Source organism: Neomonachus schauinslandi, chromosome 12 (genome assembly GCF_002201575.2).
Source record: "Neomonachus schauinslandi chromosome 12, ASM220157v2, whole genome shotgun sequence".
In the NCBI taxonomy this organism is placed as follows: domain Eukaryota; kingdom Metazoa; phylum Chordata; class Mammalia; order Carnivora; family Phocidae; genus Neomonachus; species Neomonachus schauinslandi.
In genome coordinates, this window is record NC_058414.1 from 98,746,903 (window position 1) to 98,762,227 (window position 15,325).

Here is a 15,325-nt window from a genome sequence, read left to right on the forward strand (position 1 = left end):
CTCCCAAACCCATCTCGTATCTATATTCTAGCCCCATAGATCTTAGCACCCCTGCTTTTTATGTTTCTTCAACTCAGATGAGCCAAACTTTGCTGAAATTATCCGCTTTTCCTTAGGGGGAACTATGCACAACCACTGTGGAAGCTGCCGTGAGACCTCAGCATTCACATAGACAGACAGACTGGGATTCAGAGAGCTCGTTTTATTGCTATCAGTTTCAAAATAAATTAATCAAAACCAAATCCAACATCATATCAGGCCTGCAACAAAATCCACTGGATTTAAACCCCCCAGTTTAGGGTCACACTGTGAAAAAGAGTCAAGTGGATGTTTAAGAGCCACCCCATCTCCTCAGCTTTGAGAACAGTACTGGAGGGACTGACTGTCTTAGTTCAAGCTGGGATTTCAGAGCTAGCTTAGCATTTGCAGGGAAATTACCACTTAAGACGGCAGAAGAACAGGTATCTCTTTTATCAGTAGATAGGAAATACAACAGGTGATGAGCTAACTGAGAAAATCCTGTGTGGTTTCTCATATTCCTAACTCGCGTTACATTCTTGCTCAAAAGGGGGCCCCCCGTTCCTAAAATCTGTCTCCCGGTGGGTTTGGCTGTGGCCGCTGTGGATTCCCAGGCCACATGGACTCCGCTGAAGGCTCCGGATGCCCTCCACGGCCTCAACTCCAGTCAGCCTCGATCATTGCAAACAGCTGGCTGAGCCTCTTCTTAATGTCAGGCTCACTTGGAGCACTGTAGGATTTCGTGTGCACCCTGATGTGTTCAGCCAGTTTAGACTTATAAATGAAGCCCTTACCACAGTCGCCGCAGGCAAATGGCCTTTCAGGCCTGTGTATGCGCTGGTGCCGAAGCATGTGTCCCTTTTCCCGAAAGTTCTTATCACACTCGGGGCAGCGGAAAGGTCTCTCCCCTGTGTGCAGGCCTTGGTGGCTGAGCAGCTGAGCCTTCAAGCGGAAACTCTTGTCACACTTGGGACACTGGAAAGGCTTCTCCCCTGTGTGGGTCCTGACGTGTTCGATGAGTTTGGACTGCTTGGCAAAGCCCTTGCCACACTCGCAGGAGAAGGGCATCTCCCCGCCGTGCAGCAGCTGGTGGGCCTTCATGTCGGCCTTCACGCGGTAGCTCTTGCCGCACTCGGGGCACTGGAAGGGTCTCTCCCCCGTGTGCAGGCGCTGGTGACTCAGCAGCTGCCCCTTCAGGCGGAAGCTCCTGTCGCAGGTGGGGCACTGGAAGGGCCTCTCCCCGCTGTGCACGCGGAAGTGCTCGGTGAGCTTGGACTGTCTGGTGAAGCCCTTGCCACACTCGCCACACGAGAAGGGCCTCTCCTTGCTGTGCGTGCGCTGGTGCGCCTTCAGGATGCCCTTCAGGCGGAAGCTCTTGTCACACTCGGGGCACCGGAAGGGCCTCTCCCCGCTGTGCACCCTCAGGTGCTCCCGGAGCTTGCACTGGTGGGTGAAGCCTCGGCCACACTCGCCGCAGGAGAAGGGCCTCTCCCCACTGTGGCGGAGCCGATGTGCCCGCAGCATGCTCTTGAGGCGGAAGCTCAGCTCACACTCGGGGCACTGGAAGGGCTTCTCGTCGGTGTGCAGGCGCTGGTGCCTCAGCAGCTGTCCCCGCTGGCGGAAGCTCCTGCCACACTCGGCGCACCAGAAGGGCTTCTCCCCGCTGTGGACTCGGCTGTGCTCGGTGAGTTTCCAGCGCTTGGCGAAGGCCTTGCCGCACTTCCGGCAGGAGAACGGCCGCTCGCCGCTGTGCACGCGCTGGTGCACCTTCAGCAGGCCGCTCAGGCGGAAGCTCTTGTCGCACTCCGGGCACCGGAAGGGCTTCTCTCCCGTGTGCACCCTGAGGTGGCTGGCGAGCTTGGACCTTGCGGTGAAGCGCTTACCACACTCCGCGCAGGAGAAGGGCCTCTCCCCGGGGGGGCGGCGCGGGGGAGCCTCCCCGGCCCCCTTCCGGGGGCACAGCTCCTCAGCTGCCGCCTCAGCCTTCCCGGGGAAGGCGCCATCGCCTCCTCTCCAGGAGCCTAGCCTCTCCCTGCCGGGCTGGCCCTGGCGAGCCTGCTTGCTGCTCTTCGAGAGAAAGCTCCCGTCACATTTGGGGCACTGGGAAGGCCTCTCCCCCTTGTGCCGGACGCAGTGGCCGAGAAGGGTGTGCTTCTGCGGGCAGGGCAGCGGGCTCTGCCCTGCGTGGCCAGCCACGTGGCCAAGCAAACACTGCTTCCGGTGGAAGCTCCGCCCACAGTCAGGACACCGGAAGCGCCTGGGACCCTGGCGGATGCTCCGCTGTTGCTGTGGGGCGGTCTGTTTGCTGAGTTTCTTCCAGGACCTCCATGGCTGGTCCTTCAGGTGGCTCCTCTGGTGCTTCTCTGAGTGGTCCTCCTTCCAAAAGTTTTCCCTGCAGACAGCGCAAGGGTGCTGGGTGCCCTCCCCGGAGCAGGCCTCCTGCAAGCCAGGGAGCCCCGGCCCTCTGGGACTTGGGATTCCCTCTCTCTGGGTGGGCTCCCCGGAGCTGTGGACTACTGGAAGTGGAGCCTGTGCGGCATGTCTGTGTGGGCTCAGGAGGGCATGGCCGTCTTCCCCTCCTCCTCCTGAGGGTTCAGAGGGGCACTGGCCTTCTCGGGGATCCAGCTGGAAATGGCGTTCAGCCTCTCCTGAATGCACAGCTTGTTGGCTTCCTGAAATGGAAAACAAAAATTCAGTCAGTATTCCTGTCTGTGGCATGACTAAAGGCTTATGTCACCAGGAGAGGGAGCAGTTAATGGTGATGTCTGGTGGCCAGGGAACCCAGCTCCCACGGAAATCCACAACCAGGGACATTTCAACTGTGGTTCTATTTCATGGCTGAGAGTTTGGTAAGAAGTCTGCTGAAACTAAACTGAAAAAAACATATCTTAAAAAAGGAAAATATAGGGTGCCTGGGTGGCTCAGTCAGTTAGGTGTCTGCCTTCGGCTCAGGTCATGATCCCAGGGTCCTGGGATCGAGCCCCGCATTGGGCTCCCTGCTCGGCGGAGAGCCTGCTTCTCCTTCTCTCTCTGCCTGCCACTCTGCCTACTTGTGTTCTCTCTCTCTGTCAAATAAATAAATAAAATCTTTAAAAAAAAAAAAAAAAAGGAAAATATAGGGGCGCCTGGCTGGCTCAGTCGAAAGGGCATATGGCTCTTGATCTCAGGGTCATGAGTTCAAGCCTCATGTTGGGTGTAGAGATTACTTAAATAAATTAAACTTAAAAAAAAAAGAGGAGGGGCGCCTGGGTGGCTCAGTCGGGTTAAGCGACTGCCTTCGGCTCAGGTCATGATCCTGGAGTCCCGGGACCGAGTCCCACATTGGGCTCCCTGCTCGGCAGGGAGTCTGCTTCTCCCTCTGACCTTCCTCCCTCTCATGCTGTCTCTCATTCTCTCTCTCAAATAAATAAATAAAATCTTTAAAAAAAAAAAAAAAAGAGGAAAATATAGATCTCAAACATAGGGCCTAAGCTTTGGAATCAGGCTGTCTGGTTCAAATCCCAGCTCTCCACTGTGCAGCCTTTGTCAAGGTAATCTCTCTTGGCTTCGATTCCTTCTCCTGTAGACACAGGGAAGCAACAGGACGTATGATTGTCATGGTCATTAGGTGAGATCCTGCACGTACGGTGCTGAGCACGTGCCTGGCATACTGCATGCACCTGTAAGGACTCACCACCACCATGACCACAGGACCATCACATTTGTACCATTTTGATGTGCAGACATTCCTGGAGTCAACAAGTGATGATGGCACTGTCAGTAACAGACCCTAACACCACAGTCATGACCCAGGGGCTGTCCCTAAGGCCAGGCAGCAGGGCCTGGCCTCTGCTCCCCCCTCCTCACCCCTATGCCCACAAACCTTTTAAATAGGTTTCTTGGAAGAATTGATAACACATGGCAAAAAGTGAAATAATTTGTGGAGCAAAACTCCCTTACTGTCCAGAAAGAAGCAACAAAAAACTCAACAAACTATTGACAAGATTTCTTGGAATGATGCTCCCATTGGCTTTCTCATTCCATACTTTACTGCTGACTTTTAAGAATCCAAAAATCTCAGGGGCACCTGAGTGGCTCAGTCGGTTGAGCATCCAACTCTTGATTTCGGCTCGGGTCATGAGATCGAGCCCCAAGTTGGGCTCCGCACTCAGCAGAGAATCTGCTTGAAATTCTCTCCCTCTGCCCCACCCCCTGCTCGTTCTCACTCTCTCTAATAAATAAATACATAAATATTTAAAAAGAATCCAAAAATCTCAGACTGTCCCATCATAAAAAGAAAGAACAGAGGAGAGCTGAGTTTTAGGTATTCAAGTAGAGTCAACAGTCTCCAGATAGGAAGGAAGCAATTTTGGTCACTAGAATGTGGATAACCAGTCTCTGATTCCTGCCACCATCCCCCTCGCCCTACCTACTACTAACAACAGCTCACATTTACTGAGCTCTTACTGTGTGCCAGGTATCACTTTAACACTTTACATATGTTAACCTATATAGTCCTATAATGTAGGTACTTTTATTATCTTCATTTTATAGGTCAGGAAATTGAAATACTGCGAGGCTGAACAACTCGCCGAAGGTGCCCCAGAAAAGACAAGATCCAGACTCAGACTCTAGAACCCACACTCCTAACCACTGTACTTTACTTTGTTTCTCTAGAGTACACCAGATGTCCAGCCTTAGCCCAGCCAAACAGGAAGACAAGATCAGAGAACTGGAACAAATGGAGCATGATGTCTTAAGGCAGGGCCCTAACTTCTTAATACTTACCCTGAAACTGATGACCCTCGATAACTGGATCAAATTGCAAACCAGCAGAAGCGCAAATTATGTTTCCTGATTTCTGTGATTCTCCCCAGTTCTTGAAGAACTCTTTCCCCTGTTCAATCCAGGATATTAGTTCTGGTTTGGGAAGTCCATCATCTGTCCAAAGAAGTCAGAAAAGGTAGTTTGGTTTCTTTGAACACTAAATTTAAAGCACACCAAGTTGCTTTTAAATTTTCAAAATGTACTCCTGGGAAAACATATGAGACGAGAGGTCAAAAAATAGATTATACGTTTATGCAAGGAGGAGCAAAACTGCCGACATATCCTAACAGTACTTCCTAATCTATTTGGACCTGTTAAATCAGTTTACTGTTTAAATCCTGTCTTGGTCCCCATATATCGAGCAATATGTATTTTGTTGTGGATTTCATAAAACTCACTAGTAGCGTGCTTTGAGAATGGTGGGACAGCCCCGCAAACAACTGGAGATACCATGGGAAGATGGGGGTATGCAAAAATAAGAACTCGAATGCCTATCCTAGGAAATTTCAAAGTAGGTAGCTCCAGCTAAAATACTCTCAGAAGTCCGCTGGTGACAGTGCTAATCATAGCCCAAAACATGGTTGAGTTCTGCTAGAATAAAAAGGGTTGCAAGCAATAAAATAAGCAAATGAAAATAGTTACAAGATTCTCTAATATATGACCCCATTCCCCTAATAAAATGTTTATGTATTTTCAAGTAAAACTTTCTTTCAATACTATCTCTCTTACAGAACCTAAAGTATGCTTCATAGAGTGCTAAAGGGAGATCAGTGTATGGTTCAGATCAGAGAAAGAGGGTAAGCCAGGTAATGTCTTAGGGATAAAATGTCAGAGTGGTGTAGTACATGTGGAGACTGATCACTATGTTCCAGATCCCTCCTTGCCCTCTGAAATCTGACTTCAATCCCAAAAGAATTCTAAGGCTGCTCTCATGAGAAAAGGAATCACTATCTTTTATTTAAATCCATACACCTATTCTCACTCTTCATCCGTTGAAGTCCCAGCACCTTTTAAAATAAAAGTATTGGGCGCCTGGGTGGCTCAGTTGGTTAAGCGACTGCCTTCAGCTCAGGTCATGATCCTGGAGTCCCGGGATCGAGTCCCGCATCGGGCTCCCTGCTCGGCAGGGAGTCTGCTCCTCCCTCTCATGCTCTCTGTCTCTCATTCTCTCTGTCTCAAATAAATAAATAAAATCTTTAAAAAAATAAATAAATAAAATAAAATAAAAGTATTTTTCCAAAAATAAAACCAAGAAAACAATTCAATTTACAATAACACCAAAAAGAATAACACACTTAGGAATAAATTTAATAAAAGAAATACAAGACTTACACAACAAAAACTGTAAAATACTGTTGAAAGAGATTTTTTTTTTTTTAAGATTTTATTTATTTATTTGAGAGAGAGAGAATGAGAGACAGAGAGCATGAGAGGGAGGAGGGTCAGAGGGAGAAGCAGACTCCCTGCCGAGCAGGGAGCCCGATGCGGGACTCAATCCAGGGACTCCAGGATCATGACCTGAGCCGAAGGCAGTCGCTTAACCAACTGAGCCACCCAGGCGCCCCCTGTTGAAAGAGATTTTAAAAGTCATAAATAAATGGAAAGATATCTCATGTTCATGAATAGGAAGTCTTAAAATTGTTAAGATGACAATATTCCCAAGGGGTGAGAGGTGGGGGGATTGGGTAACTGGGTGATGGACATTAAGGAGGGCACGTGATGTAGTGATCACTGGGTATTATATAAGACTCATGAATCACTGACCTCTACCTCTGAAACCAATAATACATTATATGTTAATTAATTGAATTTAAATTTTTATTTATTTATTTAAAAGATTTTATTTATTTATTTATAGGACAGAGAGAGACACAGCGAGAGAGGGAACACAAGCAGGGGAAGTGGGAGAGGGAGAAGCAGGCTTCCCACCGAGCAGGGAGCCCGATGTGGGGCTCGATCCCAGGACCCTGGGATCATGACCTGAGCCGAAGGCAGACGCTTAACGACTGAGCCACCCAGGCGCCCCTTAAATTTTTAAAAATGAATAAAAATATTAAAAAAAAAAAGAAACCCTTGCTGCTTTTCTGATATAAGCATTTAGACTTATACATTTCCCTCTAAGTGCTGCTTTGGTGCATCTCACAAATTTTGCTGCTTTATATTTTCATTTCATCCAACTTTAAATATTTTCTAATTTCTCTTGTGATTTCTTCTTTGGTTTATAATTTATTTAGAATCACCTTATTTGAAAACAAATGAGTAAACAAACACAAAGCAAAATCAGACGTATAAATAGAAAGAACAAACTGATGGCTGCAAGAGTGATGGGGTAAGGAGATGGGCAAAATGAGTGACAGGGAATGGGAGATACAGGCCTCAATTATGGCATGAATGAGTCACAGGAATGAAAGGCACAGCACAGGGAATATAGTCAATGATACTGTAACAGCGTTCTATGGTGACAGATGGTAGCTACACTTGTGGTGAGCAGAGCATAGCATACAGAGATGGTGAATCACTATGATGTACACCTGAAACTAATGTGATATTGTGTGCCAACTATAATTTGAAAAAAAAATTTTTAAAGAATATATTATATAGCTATAATTAAACAATGTGAATGTAAAAAATAAAATAAATTTTAAAAAAGATGACAATATTCCCCAAATCCAAACTGGTTTTTATTTGTTTGTTTGTTTTTTACAGAAACTGACAAACTGATCTGAAAAGTAATGGTAATCAAAACAGCGTGCTATTGGCATGAAGATTAACATATAGATCAGTGAAACAGAATTGAGAATCCAGAAATAAACTTCTACTTTTATGGTCAACTGATTTTCCAAAAGGGTGCCAAGAGAATTCAATGGGGGAAAGAATACTCTTTTCAACAAATGGTGTTGGGACAACTGGATATCCATACACAAAAGAATCTGCTGGATCCCTACCCTACACCATATACAAAAATTAACTCAAAATGGATCAAAGACCTAAATGTAAGCACTGAGGGGCACCTGGGTCACTCAGTTGGTTGAGCATCTGCCTTCAGCTCAGGTCATGATCCCAGGGTCCTGGGATAGAGTCCCATATCCGGCTCCTTGCTCAGTGGGGAGCCTATTTCTCCCTCTGCCTGCCACTCCCCCTGCTTGTGCTCACACACTCCCCCCTCTCTCTCTCTGACAAATAAATAAAATCTTTAAAAAAATAAAAAAATAAATGTAAGCATTAAAACTATACACCTCTTAGAAGAAAACATAGGAGTGAATCTTTGTGACTTTGGATTAGGCAATGGTTTCTTAAATATGACACCAAAAGCTCAAGCAACACAAGAAAAAAGAAATTGGACTTCATAAAAATTAAGAACTTTTGTGCCTCAAAGGATGCCATCAAGAAAGTGAATAAACAACCCACAGAATGGGAGAGAATATCTGTGAGTCATGTATCTGATAAGGGTCCAGGATCCAGAACAAACAGAAGAGGCTTAAAACTCAACAATAAAAAGACAAATATACCAATTTAAAAATGGAAAATACTTGAATAGACATTTCTCCTAAGAAGATATACAAATGAAAAGACGCTCACCATGATTAGCTGTTAAGGAAATCAAAGCTACAATGATAAACCATTTTGCATCCATTTGATCCTGATGTTTGGAACATTCTTTTTTGGGTGGAACAGGATTAACGATAGAGGATTATATTTCTATCTCTACAGATTCAATTACTTTAACTGGTCCTTCAGTAACAATAAAAATATGTAATGTCTTGGATTACGTGTTTTAGAAACAACATTGTATACATGAAGCCTGGAAAACATACATATGGTAATGGAATAGAATATAAAGCATTAGAAACCTTGCAATATAAAGGAAGTGGTATGGCTGTCAGGAGCTAGCCAGAGAGATGGCAGGAAGTACAGGGGAACTAACTGCCTTATCTTCATACACTGAAGGAATCAAGACATATAAAGTTGATGGACCTTGATCTAGAAATTTAATTTATAAAGGTAGACAATAGAGGCATGAAAAAACCCCAAAATTTGGGGAAAACGGAAAAAGGGAGATAGAAGAAAGATAGTTTAAGTGAATTAATGTCTCATTTTTCATAGTAATGAGTTAATGCTGCCTACACTTGATAAATCAAGTAATAGAGATGGAAGCATGATAGTTAGATTGGAGGAAAGTACAGTAAGAACTAAAACAGTAAAGTTAACAGTGGTTGCCTTGGGGAATTATCTGAGTGCAGGAGTGAGGATGAAGCAGAGACTTTATCATTCATTTGATAAATAAAAAATATATATGTATAAAGACCAAGTAAGCAAAAAGACTAAAAAGAACACCCATTACCATAACCATGAAGAGACTGCTGCTGTTAACCATCTGTGTATAGCCTTACAAAATCTCACTGCAGGGAAATATTTTAGCTTTTCTGAGTTATCCAGACCCCATGGTAAAAACTGACAGGTAGGGACATCCTAGGGTAAAGATATACAGGTACATTATGGACACGAGCTAGGAGCGCTCCCATATGGAAATCACGGCAATCTGTGAGTGTGTAGCGACTAAAAGCCCTGACTTAGTCACCCCTGACCACCACGCATCAAAGTCTTAAATATTCTCCTTACTCAATGTCTACCCTTGAGTAAGGATTAGCAATGCTTACAGAAGTATTAACAAATAGGACTCTGGGGTAAAAAATACCATTCTGAGTTAATTTCTGAGAAATCTGACCTAACAAACAGGAGCATCAAGGGACTGGGATCTTCTTCCAGACCCAGTTCCATGACTTACCCACAAAATTGAGCACTTCTTACCTAGAGAAACAAGAATCTCATAATTGGTTCTCATTACATGCTTGTAAAGCTCCTTCTGCCATGCCTCTAGATTCTGCCATTCTTGCTCAGAGAAATAAATGGCCACATCCTCAAAAGTCAGAGGTAACTGAAATTACAGACATAATACATACACAGCATTAGTGCTTCAAAAGGACTTCAGCTCCTTCTCATCAACTTATTTTTTTGTTTTGTTTTTTAAGTGAACTCTATCCCCAAGGCGGGGCTCAAACTCACAACCCTGACATCCAGAGTCACCGGCTCTACCCACTGGGCCAGCCAGGTGCCCCTCCTTGTCATCAATTAAAAAAATTTTTGTAGTGGACACTGTTTTTGTCTATTCAGCAGCTTCCTCCTTAGGAACTGCTCCTTCCCCCACTCCAGTCTTATGGTTCTGCTCTTACCCACTACACCATCCGAGGTTCTTTATGCTTGTTTGAACTATATATGCATATGGATAGTAAAGAATTTTTTTTCTTTAAAGTAAGTGGGAATAAATCACTGGGTAATTTCATTCACTTAATATTTTACAGATATCTTTCCAGGTCAATGTGTAGAGGCAAAACCAGGTTTTTGTAAACTGCAGTGTCTTTCATGCCACGGGTACATATACCCCACTCATGGGGGGGTATATGTATATGTATCATTTCCTTTATAAATTACAAACAATGCTCTGAAATGCTTCCTGATATATTTAGTGCTTTTACCTCTGTAAGATAAAGCCTAAAAAGGAGGACTACTAAATCAAAAGGTATAAACATGTTCAGTGTAATAAATACCATTAGATTGCCTTCCAAAAAGAATTCGGCATTTTTGCCCATGCTAAGAAGATGAGACTTATTTCTGTACACTTTGCCAGCACAGGTTGTTCTTAAACCTTTTTTCTTTTGCCAATGTAATGGTAAGAAATTGTATTTCATTGTTTTAATTTGCATTAATTTGTGAAGCTTAGCATCCTTTTCATCATTTTCTGGGGAGGGGGGCATTCCACATATCTTTGTGCAGGTCTATTCACATCCTTTGCTGAACATTCCAGTGGGCTCCTATAATTTGAACGGATTCCTTGTATTAGGGTTAATAATCCTTTGATTGACTAGCAAACACTTCTTTTTAAAGATTTTATTTCAGAGAGAAAGAGAGAACGAGCTCAAGCATGAGTGGAGGAGGGGCAGAGGGAAAAGCAGGCTCCCCGCTGAGCAGAGCGCCTGATGTGGGATGTGGGGCTTCATCCCAGGACCCTGGGATCATGACCTGACCCGAAGGCAGACCCTTAAGTGACTGAGCCACCCAGGCGCCCTAGCAAACGTTTTCTCCCAGTCATTTGTATTTTGAGTTTATCTTCTGCCAAATACCCTTTTATTTAGTTTTAATCTGTAAGTCTTTTCCATTGTTTCCAGCTTTCTAAGTGGTCCCCATATCAAAAAGTTGTACAAATACTCTACTTTTTTGCATTTAGATTTGCACTTAATTCTGTAGATGAGATTGGCATCTATTATATACGTATGGATAGCCAATCACACACTATTAAATATACCATTCTTGGGCGCCTGGGTGGCTCAGTCGGTTGAGCGACTGCCTTCGGCTCAGGTCATGATCCCAGGGTCCTGGGATCGAGTCCCACATCGGGCTCCCTGCTCTGCGGGGAGCCTGCTTCTCCCTCTCCCACTCCCCCTGCTTGTGTTCCCTCTCTCGCTGTGTCTCTCTCTGTCAAATAAATAAATAAAATCTTTAAAAAAAAAATAAATATACCATTCTTTCTCCTTAGATTGAAATGCCAACCTTTGCATGTATTAGATTTTCATAAATATGTGAATCTGTTAATTTCTGCTATACTTTCCCTATGTATCTTTTTACAATACCTATGCAATATCTAGTATTGGGAGGGCAAGTCTTACCCCCTCCTCCCATTCTTTTCCAAGTTACTCCTGTGAATTCCTGGATATTTATTCTTCCTTATAAATTATTTTGTCCAACAACAAAAAAGCGCATTGGAATTCAGTTTGAATTGCATTAAACATCTACACATATTTAGGAAAGATTTTGACCTCATTTAGGAACATTTTTTTTTTTTTTTTTCATTTAGGAACATGTTTTATCACTCCATTTATTTGGTCTTGTTTGCTACCCTAAACAAACTTATTTTCTTCTTAAATGTTCTGAATCTTTTTAATTAATTTTGTTTCTGGTATTCTGTGGTTTTTCCAACAACTGTAAATGGGATCACCCCTGCCATTTCAAATTACTACTAGTTAAAAAAAAAAGTCACTGAGTTTTATAAACTTATTTTGTGTCCAGTTACTGTACCATATTTATCAATCTTATTTTTTGGTGGGATACAATTTTCAAATAAAGATAATTACTCCATCTTCCACACTGTTGTTTTTTTTTAAAGATTTTATTTATTCATTTGAGATAAAGAGAGAGAGCATGAGTGGGGGGGGGCGGGCAGAGGGAGAGGGATAAACAGAGGATCCGGCTGGATCCCATGACCTCAGGATGAGGGGAGGCACACATTTAACTGACTGAGGACCCAGGCACCCCTCACACTACTTTTTTCTTGCATTATTATACTTTACAGAAAAACGTCTCTTGTGGCTTCAGGGTTTAGTATCTTGATTTGGAAGACTTCCTAAGATTATAAAATATTCTCCTAAATTCTTCATAACATTTATTAGAATTAGACCTTTTTCATATGGAACTTATATCTGCATAACAAGAAGGAATATGTTCTTTTTGTAAGTGGATATTCACTTGTCACAAAATTTATTAAACAGTCTATTCTTTTATCATTGATTTGGGATTGTTTTTTATTAACTAGGTTTCCATTTATATTTGGGTATATTTTTGTTCCACTGGTGAATGTGTTTATTTTTGCTACAATACTGCACTGCTTAATTCTTATAGTTTTATCAGATATTTTGCTATTTAAGAGGACATGGTCATCCACCACCACCTCCATCAATTTCCACAGGAAATTGTGTGGATTTTTCTTGTCTGTTTTCTCTTCTACATACACAGGAAAGATACTTTGTCAAATTTATACAAATTCTATTGGGATTCTGATAGGAATGTGCTTAACATACAAATTTTGAGAGAACTGTATCTCTAAAACCCGGGATCTTTCCATCCAGAAACATCTATCTAGATATTTTTATGTGCTTTGGCTAAATTTAGCTTTCTTCATATAGACCTTATATAATCCTTGCTAGGTTCATTTCTAGAAACTGTAGAGTTTTTGTAGCTACCATGTTTGAGGGTTTGTCCCACTAAATTTTTTTTTTTTTTTAAAGATTTTCTTTCTTTACCCGACAGAGACACAGCGAGAAAGGGAACATAAGCAGGGGGAGTGGGAGAGGGAGAAGCAGGCCTCCTGCGGAGCAGGGAGCCAGATGCGGGGCTTGATCCCAGGACCCTGGGATCATGACCTGAGCCTAAGGCAGACGCTCAACAACTGAGCCACCCAGGCGCCCCTGTCCCACTAAATTTTCTAATTATGAAAGCTTGGGAAGCTAATTTTTGTTTATTTTGGAAACAAATTCCCTTGTTGGCTAACACTTCCAGTTGGCTGCCTTGGAGTGTCTACACAGAGAATGAGATCTGCAAATTAACATTTCTTTTAATGATTTAAGCCTATCATTTCTTTTTTTTTTTTTTAAGCAAAAGATAAACTGTTTAGTAGGTCTTCACTGAACTCTATAAATTACACATCTGTAGATCTCCTGCATACGAGGCTAAGCCTATCATTTCTTATTTTTATCTTATTGTATTGGCTGAAATGATGTTGAGTAATAGTGATGATAGCATGCAACTGTCTTATTCTTTAAAGGAAATGTTTCTAATGGTTTACAAGTAGTATTTGTTGGTTTCCTTTAACTTACTAACCAAGATGCCTTCTGTTCCTAGAATACTAAGAGTTTATCAAGATTTGGCTTTGAATTTCACTGCTTTTTAAAACAATGAATTAGAAAAAATAACACATGCAAATGTTTAAAACTTTTATTTTTTATTGTGATGGCCTTGGATAAATTGAACACTTTCTAAGATGTGTAACTAGAAACATGTAAATTATGTATTTGTTAAAGTACTCGAATTTCATTAAGTATACATTCTTTTAGGGGCACCTGGGTGGCTCAGTCGGTTAAGTGTCTGCCTTCAGCTCAGGTCATGATCTCGAGGTCCTGGGATATAGTCCCACGTGGGACTCCCTGCTCAGCCGGGAGCCTGCTTCTCCCTCTCCCTCTCTCCCTCCTGCCACTCATGCTCGCTCTCGCTCTCTCAAATAAATAAAGTATACATTCTTTTATTGTTCTTTTTTAATATACTTTATTTTTTAAAAAAGATTTTATTTGTGAGAGAGCGAGAGCACACAAGCAGGGAGAGCAGCAGGTAGAGGGAGAAGCAAGCTCGCCTCTGAGCAAGGAGCCGGATGCGGGGCTTGATCCCAGGATCCTGGGATCATGACCTGAGCTGAAGGCAGACACTTAACCGACTGAGCCACCCAGGCGTCCCATTACATACACTTTTTTAAGAGTTTTTGTTTTTTCAGGTAATGTCTACACCCAGTGTAGGGCTTGAACTCACAACCCTAACATCAAGAGTCACATACATGCACTACTAAGCCAGTCAGGCACCCCTACTGTTTTCTTTAAATGAATTTTAACTCCAAATGTTTTGCCATGTGTTTATTTCCTATGGGTATTAAAGTACAGCTTCTGTCAACTTTTATTTTTATTCATCTTTATGAAACTTAGATTTATGTTTTTATTTTAATTTAATTTTAAGATGCTATTTATTTGAGGAAGAGAGAGAGAGCGAGAGAGAGCACATGCAGGGAGGAGAGGGAGAGGCAAGCTCCCCAAGAGCAGGGAGCCAGATGTGGAGTTCGATCCCAGGACCCTGAGATCGTGACCCGAGCTGAAGGCATATACCCAACCGAGTCACCCAAGCGCCCCTAGACTTATGTTTTTAAATAATTCCTTTACATTTATATATTTTTTCTTTTTTTAAAAGATTTTATTTATTTGACTGAGAGAGAGAGAGAGAGCACAAGTAGGCAGAGTGACAGGCAGAGGGAGAGGGAGAAGCAGACTCCCCGCTGAGCAGGGAGCCCGATGTGGGACTCGATCCCAGGACCCTGGGATCATGACCTGAGCCGAAGGCAGACGCTTAATGACTGAGCCACCCAGGCGCCCAATTCCTTTACATTTAAATCAGAAATTATTTTAATGAAATAGCCATTTCTATGTTTTTGCTACGTTTGTTCTAATATGATTGATAACATAGGGAATAATTTGTCACAAAATTCTACACTGCTTATATGCAATTTTGTCTGTGAGAAACTCTAGGTCAGTTCTACCTTCGGGCAATTTTAGCCCCCCCCACCCCCAGACATTTGGCAATGTCTAGAGACATTTTTGTCATGACTGGGTGGGGACTGCTACTTGCATCTAGTGGGTCGAGGCCAAGGATGCTGATAAACATCCTACAATGCACAAGATAGCCCCTCACAACACAGTATTATCCAGTAGAGAATGTCAGTAGCAGCAAGGGTGAGAAACTACACTAGGTGAACAAAGAGATCCAAGTAGGAGTATACAACACACACACACACACACACACACACACACACACACACACACACACACACACACACACACACACACACACACACACG

General features: G+C 43.1%; 1 protein-coding gene across 2 annotated transcripts in view; it reads right to left on the reverse strand.

Annotated features, from left to right (window-relative positions):
• Positions 1-210: 210 nt before the first annotated feature.
• The window catches only part of ZNF786 (zinc finger protein 786), an 18,916-nt gene continuing 3,801 nt past the window's right edge, over positions 211-15,325 (reverse strand). The window contains exons 1-4 of one of the 2 annotated variants that reach the window (XM_021692935.1): positions 10,431-10,459; positions 9,634-9,760; positions 4,786-4,938; positions 211-2,690 (exon numbers count right to left, since the gene is read on the reverse strand). In XM_021692935.1, coding sequence (XP_021548610.1) covers positions 676-2,690; positions 4,786-4,938; positions 9,634-9,760; positions 10,431-10,433 — 2,298 coding nt within the window. In that variant the 5' untranslated portion in view covers positions 10,434-10,459 and the 3' untranslated portion in view covers positions 211-675. Of the gene's footprint in view, positions 2,691-4,785; positions 4,939-9,633; positions 9,761-10,430; positions 10,460-15,325 lie in introns of those variants that run through there. The other variant, XM_044920103.1, reaches the window with a different exon arrangement.